The 27,901-nt window shown below is 40.0% G+C and overlaps 1 protein-coding gene and 1 pseudogene across 1 annotated transcript in view; both read left to right on the top strand.

Moving 5' to 3' along the window:
* The first annotated feature begins 1,529 nt into the window (after positions 1-1,529).
* Positions 1,530-27,901, top strand: part of DCLK2 (doublecortin like kinase 2) — a 145,452-nt gene continuing 119,080 nt past the window's right edge. Inside the window, exons 1-2 of the mRNA XM_028125293.2 lie at positions 1,530-1,950; positions 21,455-21,789. Coding sequence (XP_027981094.1) covers positions 1,530-1,950; positions 21,455-21,789 — 756 coding nt within the window. The remainder of the gene's footprint in view (positions 1,951-21,454; positions 21,790-27,901) is intronic.
* On the top strand, positions 17,166-26,144 carry LOC114225571 (small ribosomal subunit protein uS14 pseudogene; annotated as a pseudogene).

Below are 27,901 nucleotides of genomic sequence, written 5' to 3'. Positions count from 1 at the left end.
TATGTTTTTACTGTTGACAGTAGTAAATTAAGATTTCCAGTATGATGGGTGCTTACAAATGTGAGACCTCAATTAAGAAGCTCAATTGACAACGTTAAATACCACTTGACTGTGAGTGGGGGAGGGGAGGTATTTGTTTCCTTTACTAATGCATCCCCAGTGGTGGAAACAACGCCTGACACATGACTTGCTCTTAATATTTGTTGATTAAATCCCTCAAAACCCAATAACTTTTTTTTTAAACCCAATAACTTCTGATCATTTATTCCTTCAAACTTACTCAGCATCCTATGTCAGCAAATCTGCAGTGGAAACTGTTTTATCAAAGGATTTTAAAATAAAGCTTCAAATTTTCTTTTATAAATTTTGTACCCAAATCCAATGTCATGTTTCGAATTTCTGTCCTAGTTTAGCCTCGGTTCCTCCTTTGGAGGCTAGTTAGGGATGTGATCTCTGCCCTTGAATCTCCTTCCTTTGTAGTTTTTTTGGCCTGCGCGTTTACGTTTCCCAGGCGGAGGAGCGCGTGCCGCGGCTGCGCCCATTAGCGCGCCGCACGGGTTTGTAGCTGTCAGGCGGCCGGGGCTGCCTAGGACCCAGGAGGAGTCGGTCCTCTCCCGCCGCAGAGCCTCCGCGCTGACCCGTGCGGCCCCTTCTCCTCGCTCACCCACTCCCTCCCCGGCTTTGGCAGCCCTTGGGGGGCAGGAACCGCCCCCCCCACCTCCAGCCCCGTCAGCGAGCCGGGCCGGCCGCGGAGTCCGGCCGGCCGCGGAGTCGGGCGCGGATGCTCGCGGGTGGGCTGGGCCGGCCGGCAGCCAGGGAGGCGGGCTGCATTATTTCCCGCAAGGGCCGGGCTCTGTGGGAGGAAGGGGCCACCGCACGGCCCTCTCAGCCGGAGTCCGCGCGCGCCGCCACTAGGGCAGGGCCTGCGGGCGAGCCAGGTGGAGGCGCCGCATCCCGGGCCTCCCGCAGGGCTCGTGGGCGGGCCGGGGCCGGGCGCGACGCCCCTGCGGGCCCGCGGCGCCTCTCCCACGCTCCCAGCTCCTCCCACTCCTCTTCCTTCCTTCCCCTTAGCCTCCCGGGAGCCGCCGGCGGACGCGAGCCGCGGCGAGCGCCCGAGCTTTGTGTGCGCTCGCCGGCCCGGGGCGAACCTCGGGCGGCCCAACTTTGCGTCTCCTGGCCGGCTCCCAGGCGGGAGTTGTGAGGCGTGGCTGGGTGGAGAAGGCGCTCGGGGGGCGGGGGACTCCCTGCGGGCGGGACAGAGCGAGCCGCGCTGGACAATGAGCTGAGCAGCTCAACGCTGCGGCCACTTTTAGGGGGGGCGCGGGCCATCCGGCTCCTCGGCGGCTCAGCGGCCCCACCTGTGAGGAGAGGGCGGGATGCCAGAGCCAGGTGTCCCGGCACTCTGAGCCTTCCCCTCCCCCCCGCCACCCGCGCTCATACGTCCCTGAACTGATTCTCGCATTGACACTAGGCTACCCGGAGGATTTGGCTGGGACGTTTTTTGTGGGGGAGCCTTCGGAGCAGCCGTGATGGCCAGCACCAGGAGTATTGAGCTGGAGCACTTTGAGGAACGGGACAAAAGGCCGCGACCGGGGTCGCGGAGAGGGGCGCCCAGCTCCTCGGGAGGCAGCAGCAGCTCGGGCCCCAAGGGGAACGGGCTCATCCCCAGCCCGGCGCACAGTGCCCACTGCAGCTTCTACCGCACGCGGACCCTGCAGGCTCTGAGCTCAGAGAAGAAGGCCAAGAAGGCGCGCTTCTACCGGAATGGGGACCGCTACTTCAAGGGCCTGGTGTTTGCCATCTCTAGCGACCGCTTCCGGTCCTTCGATGCGCTGCTCATGGAGCTCACCCGCTCCTTGTCGGACAACGTGAACCTGCCCCAGGGTGTCCGCACCATCTACACCATCGACGGCAGTCGGAAGGTCACCAGCCTGGACGAGCTGCTGGAAGGTAGGAGGAGAGGGCCCGGCGCGGCAGGTGCGGCCCAGCGCGACAGCAGGTGCAGTGGCCACAGGCTGGCGCGCGCCCGCTTGCGCTGAGCTGAGGGGAGTTTACGGGGTGTTTTCTGGGCGGCCATGGGAATCGTATGGTTCTGTCTATAGGCTGTGTCTGTGGGGGGGTGCGCTCCCCCATATACTTTCTTTCCCAAGAGATTTTACTTAAAAAAAAAATCCTAGCGGGCTTTGGTGACATCTCTTAAGATTGGTTACTTGGGGGTTTTGTTTGTTTTTAGTGCAAACTATTGGAAAAGGTGGCTCTCAGGTGAGGATCTGGGTAACTCTTCTGCTAATAAGCTTTCGGTTCAGCCCTCTGTGTGGACCTCGGTGCAGGCATCAGTGATGTTCCAGCATTCAGGACCTTGTTGTACCTGCTCTACTCAGAAGTTGGGGTTGTGAAATGCTCTAAGTTGGCTTTCAGCAGAATTTAGATGAGGTCAGGAGGCGTGATCTCAGTGAGATCAGTGGTTCTCAACCTTGGCTGCACCTTGGATCACTGGGAACTTTAAAAAATTACCAGTGCCTGCACCCTACCCCCAGATATTCAGATGTTTGGGGTATGATCTGGGCAGTTGGAGCTTTAAAAGCTCCCCAGGTGATTTGATGTGGAGCCAAGTGCAGCCAAGATTGAGAATCACTGTGCTAAAGGGTTTTCCACATTTGGCTGGTAATGAGGTGAATCAAGGTCAGTCTCTCCTGCCTCCTCCCCTACTGAAAGTAGCTAGTTAGGATGATAGAGGCTGTTGGAATGAGTAGTTGGGGTCTATTATAAATTAGTAATCCTAGTGTGTCAACCATGCTTCACTCAAAGGGAGTGCTTGACTGTGTGTTGTGTCATCCTTGAATTCCTGCCATACTGTATTTATTCTTCTTTCCTTTCAGGGTGAAAAGACATTACTGGTAGTTAAGAACTCATTTCCAGATATAAACAGCACCTATAAAGATGAGACAAAACCCAAGTATATGCTGACTGCATGTTTAAAGACAGCTTGCTCTCATGCATCTTTATTAATGCAAATGGCTCATTCCATGTAGTCATAGCAATATTGGTGTGGCAAGGAAAGGAAACAACTTTGAGCCAACTATTTCTTTTTTTTTTTTTTTAAGATTTGTTGTTTTGAGAGAGGGAGGTGGAGAGAGAGAGCAGGAGTTGGGGAGAGGCAGAGGGAGAGAAATTCTCAAGCAGACTCCTCGCCAAGGCAGGAGCCCAGCACAGGGCTTGATCTCACAATCCTGAGACCATGACTCAAGCCGAAACCAAGAGTTGGATGCTCAACCAATTGAGCCACCCAGGTGCCCCATCAACTATTTTTCTTATATTATCTTTTTTTTTTAAGATTTTATTTATTTGAGAGAGAAAGCACATGAGATGGGGGGAGGGTCAGAGGGAGAAGCAGACTCCCTGCTGAGCAGGGAGCGGGATGCGGGACTCGATCCGGGGACTTCAGGATCATGACCTGAGCCGAAGGCAGTCGCTTAACCAACTGAGCCACCCAGGCACCCAGTGTTATGGTTTCAAGGCTTTATACCCATTTTACACATGAGGAAATGAGCAACGTGCCTTGTTACACAGTATCTGCAGTATATGCCCTTTCATCTCCAATTCACCTCTAATAGATCTTATAGCCATACTGAGGAGTCCTGAAAGTGGTTGAGTTTCTCTACTTAGTTGTTACCAGAGGTTTTCCCTGTCTTGGCTAGATGATGACCCAGCCAAAATTAAGTTGTCTCTTCAGTCTGTTTTTGTGTGTTCTCAACTTACACATTCTCTTGGTCACTTGTGTGTTTTGGTTTTAAAGGCTTCCTGAGAAGGTGATAACAGCCAGAGTAGTATAAATAAAATGATACATTGTTAAAAGGGCTCTATTGCCTTCTTTATCGTATTAAATACTTAAAAGCAGCATTTGCCTAGATATTTCAAAAATGGAATAACATTTTCGGACTGACCCAAGCTAGATTAGCAGTGCTATGGAAAAATCAAGGCGATGCCTATTGCTTAAGTACTCATTACTCACATTCCCTTGGGATACTGTGCGTAGGGTGGTCTGAAGAGGGACAAAAATTTTAATATCCTCTCAAGTAATTTTAACAGTGTATTTGCTACATGAAATTAAAGTACTCCAAAGATAAATATCATTATGAGGGGTGGTGAGGTGACCATTATGCATATTAATTAATGAGAGCACATATTGTACATTGAGTTTGACATTGCCCAGGTGTTGCATGTTCACTGAGTCTGGTTCTCAAACCTGTATAGTTTCAACTGTAAATTGAAAGTTGACAAATTTCCTTGCAGTTATTTATTCACTGATTTTTGGAGGATGGGGAACCGTATGTGTAGAGTCCAAATTATACTACCATATGATAAATAATGACATAACACAAATATTTGCACAACAGAAATGTTTCCCTAGTCTAGCCAATTGCCTGCTTGTTTCAAGCAGTATTTAATAAAATTACTGCAAAAGGAGAAAATTTGTGCCCTTCTTTTGTCATAATGACATTCTCTCTGACAATGGATCTTTGTCTAGGTCTTGGAAGTTCCAACAAAATGAGTGGAATACCCTGTTGCAAGGCAGTTTTCAAGAAAAGAAAGAGCCATCAATGCTTAATATCCATCATTTGAGAATTTAAATAGTTTCAACTTTGTTAAAATTGTGTGCTGAAATGTTCTGATTTATCAGAAGAACTAATCAGGTACCTGCAAAGTTATTATTTGCATCAGTAAAAATGGGTACAGACCATATGGGTGTTGCCCATATGGTCAAAATTGACTAATTCATCTTAGTTAATTTTAAAAACTATTTTATTTTTTTATTTTATAATTATTATTTTAGTAATCTCTGCACCCAAGGTGGGGCTCAAACTCATGACCCCGAGATCAAGAGTCACATGGTCTTCCAACTAAGCCAGCCAGGTGCCCCTGGCCATTTTAGTTCAATTTTTTTTTTGGTTCATTTTTAATAAAGATTCTCTGATAGTACTTTTTTCAACATTATGTTCTGTTCTCTTCCTCTTCCATCTCATGACATTTGTAGTTTAGGAGATACTGTTTTCCTAAAATGTTTTTCTGAAATACTTTTAGTGAAGAATAGAAAGTGATGACTCAAGACAGCTGGGCATGAACACTCATTCAGAGCCCCAGTCCCATTGAACTCAGAAGACAAAAGAAATTCACATGGCCCAGATTTTTTCTTCTGCCTTTGACCTTGAAAGTCTCTGGAGACTAAAAACAGTATGCAGGTGTTGGCTGACACTCCTCCTGTACTCTGCTAAATCAGCAGGTATCTTCAGCCTTTTGGTTTACTGCCCCTTGCTGGATTAATTTCACTGAGTTGGTGCTGTGCATCCTTGTAATACTGTTTATTCTTTTTAAAACTGGATGGGGACCTTCTCTCAGAGGACTGTGAGTCAGAACTGGGAAAATCCATTTCAGCTGCCTGAAACCATGAGCCAGTCAAACTTAGAGCATCTCTGATTAGACAACTGAGGATATTCAGAAGATTTGTTCTTAAGTTCTCATGTCTGGGGCCAAGAGTCAGAATTCCTTAAGTGTCTGTTTAAGTTTATTTAAGTAATCTCTGCACCCAACATGGGGCTGGAACTCACACCCTGAGATCAAGAATCACGTGCTTGAGGCGCCTGGGTGGCTCAGCTGGTTAAGCGACTGCCTTTGGCTCAGGTCATGATCCTAGAGTGCTGGGATCCATCCCTGCATTGGGCTCCCTGCTCAGCAGGGAATCTACTTCTCCCTCTGACCCTCCCCCTTCTCATGTGTGCGCGCATGCGCTCTCTCGCGCGCGCTCATTCTCTCTCAAAGCAATAAAATCTTTAAAAAAAAAAAAAAATCACATGCTCCTCAGACTGAGCCAGCCCGGTGCCCCTCTAGTCTCAGTTTTTGTTTCATGAGTGTTCTCCACTTCTGAACATTTTGGCTTTATTTGTAAAATTTTATTTTTTTAATTTAAATTTTTTTAAGATTTTATTTACTTGACAGAGAGAGAGAGAGGGGAACACAAGCAGGGGGAGTGGGAGAGGGAGAAGCAGGCTTCCCGCTGAGCAGGGAGCCCAATGTGGGGCTCGATCCCAGGACCCTGGGGTCATGACCTGAGCCAAAGGCAGACGCCCAATGACTGAGTCACCCAGGCGCCCCTATATTTATAAAATTTTAATGTCCTGAAGAGTCATGCCTATGGATAGTAGAAACAATGACTGATCAAGTCATTGTTATATAGAATATAACCTGGGTTCTACTGACCGGATTTGAGAAGAAATTACCTCTGTTTTCTGGGGTTTAGGGTCTTTTCCTGTTAAATGAAAGGTTGGCAGATTACCTAAGATCCTTTGTAGAATGAAAGTATATACCTTTCCCCTAAGTGGTTAGTTACTGAGTGTATGATGGCTTAGGCTGCCTTTCCCTACCCAGATCCTGTCTTCCAGAAAATTGATGAGGCTGTAAATGTCCTACCACCAAGCAGGGAATGGGTGTAAGTCTCTGAGGAAGTATTTGCCAGGAGTCAAAAATATTAATAGCCACCTGCCTCTGCCTCTCTTATTCTAAAATAAAATTTGTTTTATGTTATTTTGATCTTTTACTCCCCAATCAACAACAAACATTGAATTTTTTGACACGTGAGAGAATTTTGTTTATTTTGATAAGTGATATTCCATTATTCCATTAAATTAACTTTAAAATTGGCTTAATTAATTTGAATTTAAGAAAAATAAGGTTCTAAAATGATCAAGCACTTGAAGTTTCCGAAGTTCTCCTAGTAAGCCTAGTTTATTGAATCTGGTTAGGTAAGCTTCTTTGTTTTTTGTTTTTAAAGATTTTATTTATTTGAGAGAGAGAGAGAGCACGCACGGGCGCGCACAGAGTGCTCAGCAGACTCCCTGCTGAGCAGAGAGCCCAACGTAGAGCTCGATCCCAGGACCCTGAGACCTGACCTGAGCCAAAGGCAGATGCTTCACCAACTGAGCCACCCAGGCACCCCTAGGTCAGCTTCTTTGAAGGTGTTAAACCAAAATATAGTCACTGAGAGTGTTTTAAGTAAAAATGAGTCTCAGTAAGAACCCAATTTATAGGGTAGAGTTCCCCCCCCCGAAAGATAGATTTTTATGGTAATAATAGAAACTGAGTTCTTCAAAACGTGTTATGGTGAGGAAGGAAACATAAACCCCATGGATGAAAAGATATTTGCACATAGAAGTCAAAAGCAGTACACATTAAAGGCATTTGTGATGATAGGATGTGGCAGTTTAACATTGAATCTTAGGTGTGCAAGCCTTCTCTGGTAGACTCCTAGGTTCTTCAAGACCCATTTCCAATATTGCATCTGTGAAGTCTCTTCCCAGACCTTGGGGATACTGGTCTCTGATAGTTGTTGATCGAGAGTCTATCTGTTGTTCCAGGGGCTGTTCCAGGGTACAGTTTCTTTCTTAAAGATGCTCACATTCTAGAGGGAGAGAGATCGTGAACATGAACACACACAAACATACACAATTGGTTCTAGCTCAGGTGCTTGTGAATGAAGTGGTAATGAGGTGGGGGCAGGATGATGAACAAGACTTTCCAGAGGAACCGATGTTGGAGCCAAGGTCTGAGATCAAGATAACTCTTCCCTTTGCTTACTCAGAGCATTTGTCCTTACCTCTGTTGTAACACTTACCTTTGTAATTAGTGGTACATCAGGTCTGACTGGGAGTATGGTGAGGTCAGAGATCTTGGACACACAATAAATTCATCGAATAAGTAGCCCAGAAAGTAATGTTACCTCTAAGTCCCTTGGTTGTCAAGGGAAGTTTTATATGAATTAAGTTTGAATAGGGTTGTTCCTATATATTTGTGAAGAAAATGCATATTTTGAAAAATTGGATTATATTTAGATACATCAAAAATACTGTGCTAACTCATCATTATGGAGAAAAATGTTCTATTATATCTGCTCCTATAAATCTGGTTGTTTTCTTCATCTCATTTCCTAAAACAGGGAAATTCAGATGTGCTGTAATATAGCTACATAATAAGCTCTTTCTAGAGGTAATGGGAAGAGGAGTTTTCATGTGAAGAATAAAAAATTATTAAGGGCTTGGGGAAGAAATGGAATATTTGGGGGAGCATTTATGAATTAGAGTATGACGAATGATATTCTGGTAGGTAAAAGAAAAAAATCAGTATTTCATAAGGTTTTAGGCTATGGAAATAGATAATTTATGGTCCTGTGATGTAAAATAAAGAAAACTTGGGCAGTGGTTGTCAAACTGCTTTCTTCATTGCTGGGAAGGCCAGGGGAATTGCTTTAGGCTGTACTGCCTGGCTAGGTCTCCTTTGCCTCATTCCTACCTGCCTGTGCTCCCACCACTTCTGTTTTTATCTCTTCTATCAGTAAACCACTACTCTAAGGATTTGGGATTCTTAGCACAGTTTTGAGATGTTTTATTTTTTTTTTTTTCCTTTTTTCAATTTTTATTTAAATTCCAGTTAACATACAGTGTAATACCACTTCCATATAACACTGGGTCATCACAACGAATGCCTTCCTTAATACCCATCATCCATTTAACCCATTCCACCACCCACTTCCCCTCCAGCAACCCTCAGTTTGTTCTCTGTAGTTAGTCCATTTTCTGGTTTCCTGCTCTTTTTTTGTCCTCCCATGTTCATCTGTTTTGTTTAAATTCCATATTTGAGTGAAATTATATCGTATTTGTCTTTCTCTGACTTATTTCACTCAGCATAATAGTCTCTAGCTCCATCTATGTCACTGCAAATGGCAAATTTTGTTCTTTTCGATGACTGAGTAATATTCCATCTTCTTTCTCCATTCGTCAGTTGATGGACATGTGAGATGTTTTATGTGCACTCACTGTGTGAAGCCCTTCACATGTTTTGTCTCATTTAGCCTTTGCAATACCTTGTGAAATATGGCTGCATTGTCTTTCCATTTTACAGATGGTGAAGCTAAGGCTCAGAGAGGATAAAGAAATTGCCCGCTTGCACCAATAGTAAGAGGTGGGCCTGGAACTTGAGGCCTTTCTCCTTGGCTTTTGAACTTACATATTCTGAACTGCTCTTTTCTACCCACTGTGAGGGAGTGGGGTCTATTCCAGCCACCAAGATTTACATAGGTCACAATAGATCACTCTAGAGCTCCATCACTGCTAAAGCCAAACCTGTTAATCACTTATATTTGGAAAATGAAGATTACAGTAGCTCATCAGTCACTGTAGGTGTAACAGCAATTTAGGATATTTCATGTATGGGTCCTGAAATAAAATGCATTATCCTGACACCTGCAAAGTAAGGTCTGTGCATAGTTCTGCGTAGTTGCCTTGCTTGACCTCAGTTTCCTCATTTGTAAAATGAGAGGTAATTGCTAAGACCCTTCCCCCTTTCAAGTTTGGTGATCTTGGGAAATGTTTCTGGGAGTGGGAAAGAGAAATGATCTTGGCTCTGTCTGGTTCTATGTCCCTTTTTAAGAGTCACCCAGGTTTAGGGGTGCTTGGCTGGCTCAGCTGGTAGAGCATGTGACTCTTGGTCTCAAGGTTGTGAGTTTGAGCCCCATGTTGGGTGTAGGGATTACTTAAAAATAAAATCTGGAAAAAAACCAGGTTTAGATGGAGTTCTTAGGATCCTCAATAACCTGTTGGAGGTTCTTCATAAAACATTCTCAGGAAGGTGAAAATTATAAACCTATTGAGGGCTGGGGCCACAGTTGTTTTATTCATTTCTTTGTCCCATGCAACAGATACCGCTGGCACAATGATGATTTATTTTACTTTTGTGCCATTTTTAGATTTTTTAATATGTGGGAATAGGTGGATATAGGTGTTTTAAAAAAACTTTCTTAGTTAAAACTGGACAGTTGTCTAGATTTGCAGAGGAAGAATAAGGCAGCAGACTAAGCATACTGTAATTTGTTAGAAGCTGCTACTTTGTAGACTGAAGGAGTAGGAAAAAATTGGCTGTGAGATCAACTTAAGTAATTTTGATTACACTATAACCTTTGCTAATATCTCAAAGTGACTAAAATAATCTACACTTATGACCTGCTATGTTATCTATTGGTTATATGTTGATTAAATTATAATCATTCGCAACCAAAATATATCACAATGAAAGTTTTAAAGATTTATTTATTTATTTTAGAGGGGGGGAGAGAGAGAGAGAGAGATTGAGCACACGCACATGTGCAAGCAAGCAGGGCAAAGGGCAGAGGAAGAGAGAGAGGGAGAGAAGCAGACTCCCAGCTGAGTGCAGAGCCCCACATGGGGCTGGATCCCATGACTGGAAGATCAGGACCTGAGCTGAAATCAAGAGTTGGATGCTTAACCGATTGAGCCATCCAGGTGCCCTTCACAATAAAAGTTTTAAAGTATCTTCACTGATTTATCTCTTCCTTCACTCCATATATTTTACAATCTTAAGATTACTTTAAGTTTTAAATACCAACAGTATAATTATTTCTTACAGGCAATGATGATGCTCTCTTCCCCAATACACTTGTCCATCATCTTGGTCTTTTTACTTAACAGTATTTTGCTTCATTGGCAGAGAATCAAGAAAAGAGAAAAGGAATTTTACTACAGTTTATACTCATGTTCATCAAGCCTCTGAGAGAAAAAGAACTTGAGAAATAGCCTGGTGTGAACCCATCTCTTAGTAGTTTAGTGATCAAGGCCAATAAATGGAAGGCTCTACATGAACCCTATAATGTGTATAAAACACTTAGCAGAGTCCTGGCATGCAGTGGCTCTTTGATAAATGGTGGTGGTTCTCAGCATCTTAACCCAGAATTTATGTCCTTACAACTTGCCTGCTATATTCTAGAGCCAGCATTTGGAGCTACATAAGGCTTATCTTACTTTTACCCAGCAGCTCTTCAGACATCTGGAGACAGTGGTCACACTTTGCTATTTCCCCCTTCTTTCCCATCCTGTAAACACCACCTCTTTTTTGTGCAAACATCTGGCTTCTGAATCTTTCATCAGTTGCATTGATTCTTTTTTTTTTGGTTTGGTTTTGAAGATTTATTTATTTGAGAGAGAGAACATGTCAGGGTGGGGGATGGGGTGGTGAGGAGAGGGAGAGGGAGAGGGAGAGAGAGAGAGAGAATCTCTCTGCTGAGAGTGGAGCCTGTCACGGGGCTCCATCTCATGACCCTGAGATCATGACTTGAGCCGAAATCAAGAGTCAGATGCTTAACCGACTGAGCCACACAGGTGCCCCCTTGCATTGAATCTTTTGAGTCATCCTCATTATCAATCACTTGCTTAAAACTGGAGCCAAGTCTTCCTCTAAGACTCACAGTGAGATTTAAAGGATGGAGGAGGAAGGTATTAAGCAAAGGTCTCCAGAAGTTGGGGTAACTCTGTCAAGGAAAGTTTTACCTCTGCTCAGATGATGAGCCAGTTGAAGGACTGGCCCTTGATCCATTATGTCCCAGTTGCTTTAGAAATATTAGATGGGGGGGTGTCTGGGTGGCTCAGTTGGTTGAGGGTCCGACTCTTGATTTCAGCTCAGGTCATGATCTCATGGTCATGAGACTGAGTCCTGTGTTGGGCTCTGTGCTGGGCATGGAGCCTGCTTAAAATTCTCTCTCTTCCTCTCCCTCTGCCCTTCCCCCCTCTAAAAAAAAAGAGAAATATTAGATGGGCACATTTTGTTTGAAGTTTTCTCTCTTCTCCAACATCGTTAAAATTGCAGTGTTTCTAAAACTTTTGCAATATTTGGGCCACTTAAACATGAAAAACAATGTAAAAATCTAACAGCTAACTTGGTAGAAGTTCAGTATTGCCTTAATTAATTAAATTGTCACTTAAATATGTAGAAAGGGAGGTATTCTTACATACTATAGGTCTTACACACCAATACAACCTAAATAAATTGATCATGTAAATACAAACAAAACTGCATAATCAATAAAAATGTAAAAAATAGGAGTGTAAAGCTACAGCTAATATTTGCTCAAACTAAATTGTTCCCAAATGTGACCATGGTACTGAATGCTGAGTGCAGTGTGCTATATTTCAGAATCCCATGTAAGGAGTCAGTTTTGCACTGTTAATAAAGCTCCACTCCTACAGGGTAAAATTATGTCCTATGGCCTTAACTTGCTGTGAACATATCTTTTACATAGATTAAGTCCACTTCTCTTTTGCCTCATTAACTTCCAACAAAGTTATACCCTTTGGGACCAAAGGAGTTGAAACTGTACACCGAGTGGCCTGACTGAATTTGATTTAGAAGCAGTTGTTCACATATTCCAGAATAGGATGATATACACATTTTAAGTTCTTTCAAAATAAGCACAGAATTAAAATTGTCACAGGGAACTCTTATAAATTGTGGAATGTTTGGTCCAGGTGTGAGGAGCAAAAAGACAGATAATGGATATGATATGTAGGTTCCATCCTATCAGGAGATTAGATGTAATTTCTTTTTCAGCTGGTAAGCTTTATAAAGCTTTTTGGTTAGTAGGATTTTTGTTTCTACTTTTACCTAATTTTTTTGGTCTTTGGTTAAACTTCTCTGAAATTTCAATGCTGAAATGTGGATTCCTGGGCATACCTCTTCATAGATGTTCAGATGTTCAAAGTAGTTTTTTTACCCCTTTCTCAATGGAAGGTATCACAGATTGTACTGCTGGGTGTGACTTTAGGACATGGCTTGGTTCAGCCAGTTGCCTTCAGAGGTGTTGAAAGAGCATTGGTTTTAGCGATGAAAGGTCTCATTTTTGTGTCCTTAGCCTTGCCCTGCAGCGAAGGCCATTATATTCATTTGTGAATGCAGCAGCAATGGTCCAGTGACACAGCAAAGGAGTGCAGAGTGGGATAGGCTTCCAGGCCAGAGCAGTGCACTTTGTGTAACTCTGCTGATCCCCATAAGTTTTAAATTCTGGGTTCTGTACAGTTTGGGTAAAAAAAAAAAAACAAACCCAACTAAGTTGTTTGCCACAAGAGAATAATAAATCAGTCTTTCTTTTCCTCCCCTGTATTTTTCTTAACCAGATGGGCATGGGAACTCGTCTCTGATGTGCTCTAGATGGAGATAAGCACATTTTAATCCACCCAGTAGGATTGCCTCACAAATGCTGTGCTTGATGAAGGACACCAAATGATTCTGTAGATGCAAGATACCTGGATTTATTTTCCCTGGTTATATGTCTTGGGAAGCAATTTTCTTTCTCTGTTTTAGATGTTAGGAAAGAATTAAGGTTCCTAAGATTATTGCTGATATTAGATCTATAGTGTCAGGCAAGCTTTCTTTTCTCTTTGTCTTTACATTTTTATGTTACCATATTTAAATCTGCATGTGTGTTGGGGGCGGGGGGGATCTTTTCTCTAAGCCTGAAGAGCGTTTGCACTTTAGACTTATAAAGTTCAGTGCTTGCTTCCACTCCAAGTTATGTAATAGTCTCAATGTCCAAATTTTGTGTAATTGATTCTTTGCCATGAATGTCAAAGAAGTTTGTAATTACAAACTAATTAGTGGGGTGAGGCAGTTAATGTAAATATTTTAACAGAAATGGATGAGATACTTTAGAGGAACTGATATAAAAGTAGGCTAGCCAATGGGGCGCCTGGGTGGCTCAGTCGTTAAGCATCTGCCTTTGGCTCAGGTCAGGTCCTGGGATCGAGCTCCGCATCGGGCTCCCTGCTCCACAGGAAGCCGGCTTCTCCCACTCCCACTGCTTGTGTTCCCTCTCTCGCTGTGTCTCTCTCTGTCAAATAAATAAAATCTTAAAAAAAAAAAAGTAGGCTAGCCAAACATACTGTTACTGAATTTCCAACTGCATAAGGTTGCATGTAACTATTTGAAATTTCTAACAATAAATTGACATTTAAGTGTTGACAAAGTACTCTGATTTAGCTTTAAAAACATTCATGTATGTACTTAAACATATATATGTGTATATATATGTACACACATGCGTATTCCATTGATTGAAAGACACATTACATTTATTGGACTAAAAAGTACCCTGTAGAATGAAGGGGGGGAAATCGGAGGGGGAGACAAACCGTGGGAGACGATGGACTCTGAGAAACAAACTGAGGGTTCTAGAGGGGAGGGGGTGGGGGGATGGGTTAGCCTGGTGATGGGTATTAAAGAGGGCACGTTCTGCATGGAGCACTGGGTGTTATGTGCAAACAATGAATCATGGAAGACTACATCAAAAACTAATGTATGGTGATTAACATAACATAATAATAAAAAAATTAAAAAAAAAAAAGTACCCTGTAGGGGCGCCTGGGTGGCTCAGTCGTGAAGTGTCTGCCTTCGGCTCAGGTCATGATCCCAGAGTCCCGGGATCGAGCCCCACATCGGGCTCCCTGCTCCGTGGGGAGCCTGCTTCTGCCTCTCACACTCTTCCTTGCTTGTATTCCCTCTTTCGCTGTCTCTCTCTCTCTGACAAATAAATAAATAAATAAATAAAATCTTTAAAAAGAAGTACCCTGTAAAAAAAAATAAATGAAAAGTACCCTGTACACTCGAAACTAATACGACACTATATGTTAATTATACTTCAATTTTTAAAAAATAAGTGTGTGCCCTGGACTCTCAATGCTTTGATGGTCTGAAATGAATTAAAAACATTGGTAGATACTAGGCAGCCTTCATATCCTGCTTGTTTCCATATATGCCTTAGGCTGCCTTTTGGTCAGCTGGCATGACCTAAGAATGTCTCCAATCATGCATGACATCTTTTCAGGAGCCTGACCCTGAGCCTCCCAGGGTCATTTTGTGTAAATACCTACACTGTGCAAATGTTTTACCTAGAAGTAATGCAAATCCAAACCATGAGATTTGCAAGTTTGCATTTTTATCATTACATTGACAAATATATTTTGAGTACCTGTTATATACCAGGTATTGTGCTAGATGTGGGTAGTATGAAAAAGATAGGTTTTTTTTTTTTTTTTTTTTCAAAGAGCTTCCAGTCTAGGCAGTAGTTTGTAATGAGAGGTTGTTTTCAGAGTCACCTGTGAAATTAAAAACCCTTACCTACATATTCTGGTCCCACCATCCAGTGATTCTAGTAATTCAGTTGAACTGTGGTGAGGTCTGAGCATCTGTACTAATACAGCAAAATCAGCTGATTAAAAAAATTCTCCACTAAGAACTACTGGAAGAGAGAAAGAAAGAATAAATGATTATGAGAAATTGATACTTTGTAAGCTCAGGGTATAAGAAGAATGTAATTTTTAAAATTTTATTTTAAAATTATGAAGATTCATATACATGTACAGCCCAGTGAGTTGTTACAAAGTGAACACCTTTGTGACTACCAGCTGTGTCAAGAAAGAGTATTGCCAGACTGAGAAGTTCTCCCTGTGTCCTTTCCTAGTTACAGTTCTTCCGAAGATAACAGAGGCCTGACTCTTGCTTTGATCTATATTTTTACCACCAATGAAGGCATCCCTAATTGATAGTTTAATTATTTCTGTTTTGAACTCTAGAGAAATTGAATCTGACTACATGTATTCTTTTGTCATCTTTTCCCACTATTGTCTGTAAAATTCACCCAGGTTGTTGCTAATGGCTCGTTTGTTCATTTTCATATACAGAAACTGTATAGTTGTACATATGACCATGCCACAATCTCTGTATCTGTTCTGTTGTTGGGACATGTGGATTGATTTTTCATCTTTGGCTGTTGAACAATGCTTCCACATATACACACTAGTGCCCATGTGCATGAGTTTTTCCAGGATATTTTCCTGGGGTGGATTGCTGGGTCATATGATGTATATGTTGTAAACTTAGTACTAGAGAATGTTTTTCTAGGTGACTGAACCTGTTTTTCCTAGGCGATTGAACCAATTTAAAATCCTTCCGGTGATGTTTGAAAGTTCCTATTGCCTTACCTCCTTGCCAAGAGTGATTGATCTTGACTGGTCAGTTAAAAAGAGGCAAGATGCAAAGAGGAGGATTATTTCAGACATATAAGAAGTAATGAAAATAAGAGGGTATGATGAGTTTGGAAGGAAATTGCAAATATACTGGTATGACTAACTTAGGAACCTGTGGGAAAGTGGTGGGAGATGAGAGTGGAAGTGTGTGATGTGCTGAGGAGTTTGGTCTTTATTCTAAAGGCAGGGAAGCAGGCAAAAGACATCAGATCTACATTTCTAAAAATTTGCTGTAACAGCTATGTGGAGGATGAGGGGGTGAGGCCCCACAGGGAGCTTAACTACTCTAATCCAAGGTGAAATGAAAAAAGGCAGAGTCAAAGAGGAGAGATTCCAGAGATGCTTAGACCAAGGTCAACAGTTTTGCCAATTCTGTTGAATGTGGGAAAGGGAGAAGAGAGGCAGGAGTCTTGATTTTTGCTTGGGTGACTATATAGGTGGTGATTTCATTCTGTAAGTTGGGGAATTCAGGAAGAGGAGAGTTTGAGGTCAAGGTGGCAATAATGGGGAGTGAAGTTAGTTTTAGACAGCAGCATGTGAGATATCCAGAGGTAATCTAGTAGAGATGCTCAGTAAGTGGCTTGAACTCAAGAGAAAGGAGTAGGCTGGAAATGTCCTCAGGATATAGGTGGTGTTTGAAGCCATGGGGGTGAATGCAACTGCCCACAGAGAGTCTAAGGAGGATGAAGTAGATGAATGGGAGAAGAGGACCCTGAAAAGCAGATCAAGAAGGAACAATCAAAGAAGTAAGAGGTATAAACCAAAAGAAATCAGACTGTGGAAGCTAAGGAAAAAGGATTTGCAAGAGAGAATCATGACTAGTGTCCAGTGCCCTCAGAAGACACCCAGTGAATTTGGAAGATGTGCTTTGCATTTGGCAGTTAGGAAAGATATGCTCGGGGATCAGGGTGTTCCAGCCAGGGGAATGCAGAGAGCAAAAGTGATGCCACAGTGGCTTAAGAGCAAACAATGGGTGAGGAAGTGGGGAAAAAAACAGATGAGGAGAGTTTTTTTTTTTTTTTTAACTCAGCAGTGAATGGAAGCCAAAAGCACATTAGGTAGAGTGCGATGAGGAAGGAAGAGGGAGGTTTTGTGTGTGTTAAAGTAGGAGGTATTTGTATCTAATCCTGTAGAGAGGGCTGCCTAGTTAAATGGAGGAGAGAAGAACAATGTCCCTGAAACTGCAGCATGAGGACACACAAACATGGTACTGAACATCCAATAGGAGGTGGCTATCCTATTACTGCAAAGAGAGATAAGGTGGGAAAAGTTGGCACCGTCTGAATACATTTGTAAGGATGAAGGTTTTCAGAGACAAGACATTGGAGAGTTCCTAGCATTTAATATTATCTTGCCTCTTAAAGGAGGCAGATTCTTCGGTTGAGTAAAGATGAACATTGATGGTTGATATGCAGGTGGTATTACACAACTGTAGGAACTTAATTTGACAACCTGCTAACTACGAAGTAAAGTGTCTTTGAACAAATGTCAGTGGTAAGAAGCCATAGCCATGCCACTGTAGTGTCTTAAAGGAAATTCAAAGATTAGTGTTGTGCATAAAAACTGTTAAGTTTTATAATCACCTTATGCTTTTATCCATCTTTCCATATATAAAGCACATTTTCTTTGTATTTAGTATTCATGTGATCATAATTTCCAAAACAACTTCCTTCTAAACTCCTATGGTCAAAGAACTATTATTGGGAAGAGAAAGAGAATGAGTGTGTGTGTGTGTGTGTGTGTGTGTGTGTGTGTGTGTGTGTATCTCAGTTCTCTTCAGCCAGAGACCATCAAGAACATACCTATAGTTGAACAAGTTGAGTTTATTATTCATTGCAGCAAAGAGAATGCACATTGTATGATACCATGGGGCATCTCAGTAAGACGGTGTTAGACCTATCGTAGAATTTGGGCTTTGGTTGGATAATTTTAGGGGGGATCTGGGGAAGCAAGGACTTGCTGTGTATTGGGTGCTGTTAGCAGGAAGGACAATTCTGTGACTGAGTATCTCATGAAATCTTACTGGGAGCACAGAGTAGATTGAGGAAAAAGCTGTAATTGGTAAAGTCATTCAATGAGTGTGAGAGGAGGATGTCTGGTATCTTGTGGGTTGCACAGTGAACTTGTTTTTTGTGTCTCTTTACCATTGTCTCAGAGTGACTTTATTTGATACAGATACTGTATGAGATTACATCCCAGAGAAGAACACAGGTCTGACTCTGAGCATCAGAGCAGCTTATAATAATAATGAGATCTAGCTGTTAAAGCCAGATCAATTCTGGACTTCAGATACAGCCTTATTTTTCATATATTCATATTCATATATACATATCGTGTGTGTGTATATATATATATATACACACACACATTTATATCTTTAACTTTAATTTATAAATGAGATGCTTATCTTTTCCTTCTTTGGGTGAGTGTAGTTTTAATATGTATTGGCAAAAAATTTAAAAATCCTTTCAGAGTGTGATAGTTTATCAGGATATCAAAACTCATTACTTGAGGATGTACTTTTTCAGCTGTATCAATAGCATAAAATGCACTGCTGTTTGTTATGTTATTGGAGAGTGAGCAGAAAACAAAACATTCTTGCATTGGTCCAAGTAGGGAGTGGGTGGTGGTGAGGACACAGAGGGTGGACATTTTGAGAAATATTTAGAAAAGAGAGTGGACAGAACTTGATGTCAGAATGTAGTATGTAGGGAAGGCAGAAGAGTGAAGGATGATGCTTCGGTTTCTAGCTGAGTAAGTTTCAGTAGAAAGTGATGTTCCTACCAGGATAGGGAAGAAGGGGGAAGTGACAAGTTGGCAGAGGGGGTAACAAATCTTCCAGAATTCCTACAGTAGCAAGAATCTGGTTGAGGGGAGGCTGATTGCTTCTAATAAATCTTGTAGGTGCCTACTATCTAACAGAATAATAATTTATTATTTGGTTAACAGCAAGAGCTCTAACTGCCCAAGGAAACAAAATCTTAAATTCTTTTGTCTGCATGTTCTCTCCTGATAGGCAAATCTATGTAAATGACAAAATTGCCATCAGGAGACTGTTTGATCAGGGTGGGGACGTAACAAGGGATGCTAGCCTGGGTATCTTGGTTACTATGGTTATCAAGGTAGGACGTCTCTACTGTAGGGTTTTATGTGCCCAGTATTTGGAAACACATGTATGACCTTCAAAACTGTGTCTTGAACCTTTGTGCTGAAATGTTGTATGCCAAAGATGCCAAAATGGATATCTGCTGGTTCAAAACTTTACATTTTATAGAACTGATCTACAAGTTTTTAATAGAAACAGTATGAAGGGAGGAGGGGAGAGAAGGAGGGAATTAAAATATGTCTGTAACCACACATAAATTAAAAGACTTCCTTTACCTATTTTCATTCTGATGTCCTGAACCTGTATAAAGAAGCAAAATACAGATGAATTTAAAAGGCAGCTGGCCTCATTGATATGTCAGCTGTTCAGGGTTGATCAGGGAAATCTGACATACTAAATTTGCTCTTGTTTTGTTTCTTTTTATCATTGTGTTTTTGCTTTATATTGGGAAAGACTTTTCCCCAGCTGACTTCTCCCTGCCCTTAAAAACAAAACAAAACAAAACAAAACCACTGTCTCTTGCTGAAATTTCCTTTTCTTTCTTCCATCTTAATATTTTGAATCAGAACATACAATTAAATTTTATTTAGAGCTTTTCAATGAGACTTGTGTTCTCTATAAAATTAAAGCAAAATCCTGTTTATTTTTGCTTGTAAATAAGTGCATGTGATGTATAGTTCTATTTTTATTAAATTCATATGTGTATTTGGAACTACATGCCATTTTCCCAGATGAGTATACTGTGAAAAGTCATTTGGATAAACCTACAGAAATGGAAAATCTCTAACTAAATGGCGATGATTGTGCTAGCTTTCTGATTACTGGTGTGGAAGCAGCAGGAGAGCCTGTGGCTGCTTCCCTAGTTTTCTTGGACAGTGGCCTAATTTTACCTTTGAATAGAAGGCTTTACTCCTCTTTTTAGACCCTTCTTATATGCCTGATCTGTTACTGAATTGTTCATGTGCCTTTGGGAGTCTTTAAGTTCTCTGTTCATCAGGATCTTAAGAACATCCTGATAATAGTTAAATCTGATATTTATATTACTAGGTTTTCCTCAGGCATTGCTTTTCACTGTTTTGGTTATTTTTGTTTTAAGCACGAACAGCCCTTAAGGCTTGTGTCATATAATTATTCTATCATGAGTGAGACTGTTACACTAACTATGTGAAAAAATACTGGATTCTTTTTGAGTTAGAAGGTATCTTAGAGAAAATCTTAGAGTGTAATCCTCTTGCCCTGTATGCCAAACAGGTGAGAATAAAAGAATTGGGTGACTTCTGAGTTTCCTGAAAGGAAAAGTATGATTTTTAAATATATAATTATGAATTAGGATTTTCAAAATTATAATTATAAAAATCATTACTTTTCAACCTATAATTTTGGGACTTAAAATTAATGAACATTGAGTTGGTAAACCAATCGACAAATAGTATAGTTTTTATGTTTTAATAAAAATTAAGCAGAAGGCTGCATGAATAATGAACACTATTTATTTTTCAAAAAGATTTATTTATTTATTTTAGAGAGCACACCTGCATGTAAGCATGAGTGGGGGGAGGGGCAGAAGGAGGGGTGAGAGAGAGGGAGAGAAGCAGACTCCCCGCTGAGCACAGAGCCCAGCATGGGGCTCCCCCGAGATCATGAACTGAGCCGAAATTAAGAGTTGGTAGCTCAACTGACTGAGCCACCCAGGCACATCGTTTTTAAACTATTTAACATCCTTTCCCATTTAAGTAGATATAGAGAAGGTTGTATTTTTGAACTAATTATTTTAAATTCACATTCTTTAATTAAGAAATAAAATGCCTGAAGTAAATTTTTTCAAGCTGTCAAAACTCTTCCTTCATTTTTGCAGTAATTCATTAATTGAGTAAATGATACTATGACTAAATATATTTTAGACAGCTTTGTGAAGACAGAGTAATCATTCTTCAATTAGGACTGAATTTTGTAGTTGGAAGAAGAAAAATAGTTTTATTTCTTTATATGAATGTATTATTTTGTGATATAATTACTTCTTCCAGAATGGGATTTTTTTTTAATTAGTTAATAGATTTTGTAATTAGGAAGTACTCTAGAATCCATCTGATTCAACAGCTTCAATTTACAGACAATGATATTGAGAACCAAAGTGCAGAGGAATTATCCAGGGTGACATATTTGATCAGAATAAAGCCCAAGTCTCTCTTGTTTCATTTGTCTAGTGCTTTTCATGCTGTAATGTGTGTTATTCTCTCTCTCAAAACCAATCTAGATGTTTAAATAGAAAGGGAGGATGGGCAGAATGCCAAAAGAAAAGGATGTGAATCCCCGTTTTCAGTGAACCTGTTAAGTTTAGGAGTTCATTTAATGGGTCTCCAGCATTTGTTCTTAAGATACAGTGCTTCTGTGGTGGGGATAATCATGCTAATTAAACTGATTTTTTGCCTTTTAGGTGAGAGTTACGTGTGTGCATCAAATGAACCATTTCGTAAAGTTGATTACACCAAAAATATTAATCCGAACTGGTCTGTGAACATCAAGGGTGGGACAACCCGAGCCTTGGCTGCTCCCTCCTCGGTGAAAAGTGAAGTGAAGGAAAGTAAAGATTTCATCAAACCCAAGTTAGTGACTGTGATTCGAAGTGGAGTGAAGCCTAGAAAAGCTGTGCGGATCCTTCTAAATAAGAAGACTGCTCATTCCTTTGAACAGGTGTTGACAGATATCACCGAAGCCATTAAACTAGATTCAGGAGTGGTCAAGAGGCTCTGCACGCTGGATGGAAAGCAGGTAAGAGGGTTACTAGCCCTCAGCTCTCCATCTCACTGTTAAACTCTCCCTGTATCATGGTGGTTACATATTTGACAGAAAGAATTTCAGAGTTTGCTAGAAATTATTCTCATACTCCTACTTCAGAGGAGTGTGTGTCTGTATTAGCTTTTATCATGAAAAATGTAAGTGGCTTACCCGTGTCTTTGCCCAAACATCTTAAAAGTGTATGTGGAGAAATCTGTATATCTTATGGTCACTGAAAGGGAAATGTAAACAACTTCGTTTTTTTTTTTTTAAGTTTGTATTTAAATTCCAGTTAGCTAACATACAGTGTGATATTAGTTTCAGGTGTACGGTCTAGTGATTCAACACTTCTATACAACACCCAGTGCTCATCACAACAAGTTCACTCCTTAATCCCCATCACCTTTTTAATCTATCTCCCCACCCACCTCCCCTCTGGTAACCATCAATTTGTTCTCTGTAGTTAAGAGTCTGTTTTTTGGTTTGCCCTCTCTCTCTCTTATTTCCCTTTGCTCGTTTTGTTTCTTAAATTCCACATATGAGTGAAATCATATGGTTATTTTATTTGTCTTTCTCTGACCGGCCTATTTTGCTTAGCATAATACTCTCTAACTCCAACTATGTTGTTCCAAATGGCAAGATTTCATTCTTTTTTTTATGGCTGAGTAATATTTGTGTGTGTGTGTGTGTGTGTGGTGTATACACACACACACACACACGATAATATATATACCACGTTTTCTTTATCCATTCCTCAGTCACTTGGGCTGTTTCATTAATCTGGCTATTGTTGATAATGCTGCTATAAACATCCAAGTACATGTATCCCTTTGAATTAGCATTTTTTGTATTCTTTGGGTAAATACCTCCTAGTGCAATTGCTGGATCATAGGGTAGTTCTATTTTTAACTTTTTGAAGAAACTCCATGTAGTTTTCCAGAGTGACTGCACCAGTTTGCAATCCCACCAACAGTGCAAGAGGGTTCCTCTTAATCCACATCCTCGCCAACACTTGCTGTTTCTTGTGTTTTTTATTTTAACCATTCTGAAGGTGTGAGATGATATCTCTGTATTTTTGATTTGTATTTCCCTGATGATGACCGATGTTGAGCATCTTTTCATGTGTCTGTTGGCCATCTTCTTTGGAAAAATGTCTATTTGTGTCTTCTGCCCATTTTTTAATTGGATTATTCGTTTTTTGGATGTTAGGGAAATGTAGACTTCTGAGGGAAAAGTGTAAGTTGAAGAGGCTTCCTACACTAAATGGGACATTCTCTAAGAATAAGAACACCTATTGACTAGTAGAGTCATTATCAGTTTGGTAAATCACAGGAACCAAATTAAAGATATTTAACATTTTTAGAAAAGCCTTTTCTCCCCACCTACATAAAATATGGAGAATGCATTTCAAAAAAGTACTTTCTTTCATAAGAATGTCCATATGAATTTCACAGGACACGAGGTAATTAATCAGCATTTCTTGTTTGTTTATTTTTTAAGAAAGAGAGTGTGTGGGGGGGGATGGGGGCAGAGGGAGAGGGAGAGAGAATCCCAAGCAGGCTCCACATCCAGTGCAGAGGTCGAAGTGGGGCTGGATGTCATGACTCTGAAATTATGACCTGAGCTGAAATCAAGAGTCAGACACTTGACTGTGCCATCCAGGCGCCCATTAATCAGCATTTCTGAAAAATATACACGAATTATACAGGAAAAAGCAAGCCAAATTATGATAATAACATACCAGGAAATCTAATGGGCTAAAGAGGAAAAATCGGGCAAATTTCAAGAATGCATGAATATTGAGTTTTTCCACAGATTATCATTTCTACAGAGAAACATGTAGCTTCTGAGGTGTATTTTTTCCTAATTTCAATAAAGTTAAATTGTTTGTATTTACATTGTGTTAAATGTGACAGTTTCCAGCATTCAATTTGTTTCTTCATTCCATTTTGTTTTTTCCCTATAACACACTTAATTTATTCTGAGGTGTTTAGCTTGAATAGTGCTGAGAATGAAACACTGGAGCAGTGCCTTCTGGAAAAACACGATTAAAGTAGTTTTCTAATTTCCTAACACCAGATCTAGTTAGTTGATTATTTCCTGAAACATTAACAAGATTTAAAAAATAGGTTCTAAAAATTCCAGTAGATCATAGTGATGTTATAATGACCTTTCTGATTAATTAAATTGACGATTAGAAGGCATGACACTTCACAGCAGCCTGGGCAAGATAGGTTCATGTATGAATGGAAATAGACACTTTATAAATTGAGTTAATAGCACAGCACAACACAGAACACCTTAAGATTCGTTCTGCAAGTAAGTAAAAACAAATTAGACTAAAAGTTTTGGTAAGTCAAACAACTAATTCTTGGTTGACACAGGAAGGAAAACCAGAAACATAGAGACAAACACTTAAGACACCTTATGAAAAGAAAAATGGAAATCATAAATATGCCAAATTCAGAAACCTGAATGGCATATAAACAGTAAATGCAGGTGAGATTTTAAAAATTGAGACTCAGATTTGGAATCTCTAAATGAATATTGTTCAAGGAAAATGGAAGTGAAATGCAGAAGTTGAACATCTAATTGAAGTAGGCAATCATTGAAATTTTACTAATTATCCAAAAAATTATCTTCAGAAAAAACTCCAGACTAGAAATATCAATATGTAAAAATGTTAACTAAAGCACAAGCAACCACAAATTATCCACATATTAAAGAAGACTACACTGCTAAGAGTAGGACTTAATGACAAGAACTAAAGGATGGTTTACTGTTAAGAAACCTGTTTATACGTGAGATCTGTAGTATCAAGCATAATGGCACATGGAATCCCGGAAAGGCTACAAAGGCATTTGACAAAATACAAAGTTGACATTCAGTTAAAGATTTAGTAATAAATGGAGGGTGAATTCTCTAATACACTTCTAAAAAATATCTGAAACAAAAATTCTATGTGTTGGTTTTGAACAAATATAACACCGGAAGTATTTCTATGACAGTCAGGTATGGGATAATCGCCTGACAGCACCAGTATTCAACATCCTTCTATATATTCTTCCTGATTTTTATTTATAGTTTAATTGCAATTTCAATAAGAATCTAAATGAGATTTTTTGGGGGTGGGAGGAGGAATACCTGACTAAGTGATTTCAAAAGCTAAGATGGAAAAAGAGGGAGAAAAATTTTGGAAATAATGATTAATGGGCTCTTAGGCTACCAGATATTAAATCATCATCCTTATACCATTGGAAAAATAAATTCCAGGTGTTTTAAAAATGTAGATGTCAAAAAAAAAACAAAAGAACTAAAAGAAAATATGTCAATAGTTAGGTTGAAATGAGAAAAGATTTTCTAAGCATAAAAATTGTGGAAAATCACAAGGGGAAATGTTGGTTGGATGACATAAAAAATAAAAACTTGCAGGTGTCATAGGCAAGGTTTATATCTTTTATATTGAGTTATAGTAGTTTAATATAAAAAAAACATTGTAATGCCAAGATGGATAAAAGATGACACAATTTGAAAAGATAGAATTGTAAATACTAAGTATAAAAAATGTTCAATTTCTAGGGATGCCTGGGTGGCTCAGTCATTAAGTGTCTGCCTTGGGCTTAGGTCATGATCCCAGGGTCCTGGGATTGAGCCCCGCATCGGGCTCCCTGCTCAGTGGGAAGCCTGCTTCTCCCCCTCCCACCCACCCCCTGCTTGTGTTCCCTCTCTTGCTGTCTCTCTCTGTCTGTCAAATAAATAAATAAAATCTTTGAAAAAAAGAAAGTTCAATCTCTAAAAAATTAAATCAGTGGGATGGTGTTTTTGATATTTAAAATGGACAGGTTTAAAAAAATGTTTATTATTTTTGGATATGCAGTGAATTGACATTTTCAAAGAATGATGGAAGTATAAATTTCATAATCTTTATGGAAAGCAGTTTGTTTTATACACCTATACACATGTTCTTACTATTTGAACTTGTAAACTAACTTCTAGGAATTTATTCAAAATAATCTGAGATGCAAACATAATTATGCATAAGAATTTTCATTTCAGCAGTAAGAACAAAAGATTAAAAACAATTTAAAATCCCTAAGTAGAAAACAGCTAAATGAGCCTTTTGCCTCGTTGCATCCGAGAGAGCAAGATGGGTCACCAGCAGCTGTACTGGAGCCATCCAAGGAAATTTGGCCAGGGTTCTTGTTCTTGCCACGTCTGCTCAAACCGGCATGGTCTGATCCGGAAATACGACCTCAATATGTGCCGCCAGTGTTTCCATCCATACGCGAAGGATATAGGCTTCATTAAGTTGGATTAAGTGAACTTCCTTGAATTGGTCATCCAAGATAACCTACCTTAACTGCAGATATCCAAGATACCTACTTTAATGTCAACTCATTGTACATAAAAACTCCAATTATGAGTGCTTTAATGTGAATGGAATGGTCAGTTGATTATAGGAATCTCCTTTTTAAAATGTACTATTTTCTCAACAGTTCATCTTCAACACATGTGGCTTAATTTCCTTCAGTTATATAAAAGTACTCATGCTGGAAAAAAACAGCTAAATGATATTGCCATAGAATATAACAGTGGCCATTGAAAATTATGTTTGGGGGATGTTTAAAGACCTGGGGAAATGTTGAGTGGAAAAAGCAAGAAAAAAACCTGCAGTATGTTTTCAATTTTGTGTTAAAGAAAAGTAGAGGAAGATTTTTTTTTTAAACTAATTCAGAAGGAAACACGATTATAGTTGCCATCAGAAATCCAGTATTTGCTGTTCTGATTTCTACTACTTTCTCATGTCTGCTTAGAAGCAAAAAATCAAGCACTGAGAAGGAAAACAAAGACTGATTTCAATCAGCTGTAAAAATTAAAACATTATGAGTTAATCCTTGAAATTTTAGCACATGGCAATAAAATGTTACAAGAATCACTTTCATCACTATTCATGTCTTATAGAACTTACATTATTTCCCATGTGCAAAGAAAAGAGATATCTTTAAACTTTTCAAATAAAATATTTCTCTGGAAAAATTATAACTTTTACTTTTGATAGACACAACTTTGGATGTTGTATTTTCAGAGTGCCAGGTATCCTTAAAAGCTGTAGTTTTCTTGGCACGCTGATAAAACACTGGACTTGCTATTTAAAACTTGAAGTCTGATTTTTGGTTGGTATGTGCTATAATGAGAACATTTGTTTCTTGCTTTGAAATAGCATAAGAAATTTGTCTTATGTTTAAGATTAACGTGAACCTTTAAAACGGGCAGTGTTCATTTTGATTTTATTTTATGAAATGATTTTTTTATGGATTGTAAAATCTGTTCTCCGAAAATTTTCAAGAAAAGAACAGCTTTGCTTAGGTGAAGAGAAAGGAATGAGAACAGAACTAAGATCTCTTAACGAGTTGTCCTTTCAGGAAATTTTAGGCTGTCTTAATTTTTATGTTTTTTTTCCTGGTTACTTTCTGCTCATGTTGTTTTCATCTTGAATTACTCTGATCTTTAACACAAGGATAGAGATTAAACAACTTATAGGCAGCTCATCATGAATAGTCATTGATCTCATCCTGACACCTATGCTAGAGTCTTAAGGGGCCCTGGTTATCTTTTATGGGCTTGGGAGTTTTCCTGATTCAACTGTCATGTGCCAGTAGCATTTATGCTGTTAAAACAATGCCCCTTGAACTTCTCTTCATCAAAATGGATGATCACATCTTCCTAGTAGTATTGACTTCATTTACAAGGTCTGACTTAATTAGTACAACTAACTCATGCATTTTATCCATGTTAACTCTTGGGTTTTCTTCGGTGTAGAGCAGCGGTTCTCAATTGGGAACCATTTCACCTCTAGGGGACATTTAGCAGTTCCTGGAATTTTTTTTTTTTTTTTTAAATTTTTATTGAAGTACGGTTGACGTACAAGGTTATATTAGTTTCAGGTGTACAGCATAGTGATTTGACAGTTCTATACATTACCCAGTACTCACCACAATAAGTGGTTACCATCTGTCACCCATACACAGTGGAGTCTTTTTGATGCCGTGACTGGGGATGGAGTTTCTACTGGCCTGTAGTAGGTAGAATCCAGGAATGCTGCTAT

This window comes from Eumetopias jubatus, unplaced genomic scaffold (genome assembly GCF_037043125.1).
Source record: "Eumetopias jubatus isolate StellerSeaLion01/CBP00866 unplaced genomic scaffold, mEumJub1_p1.0 scaffold_2, whole genome shotgun sequence".
Lineage (NCBI taxonomy): Eukaryota > Metazoa > Chordata > Mammalia > Carnivora > Otariidae > Eumetopias > Eumetopias jubatus.
The sequence above is the reverse complement of the archived record's forward strand: the minus strand, read 5'-3'. Positions and strand labels throughout refer to the sequence as shown.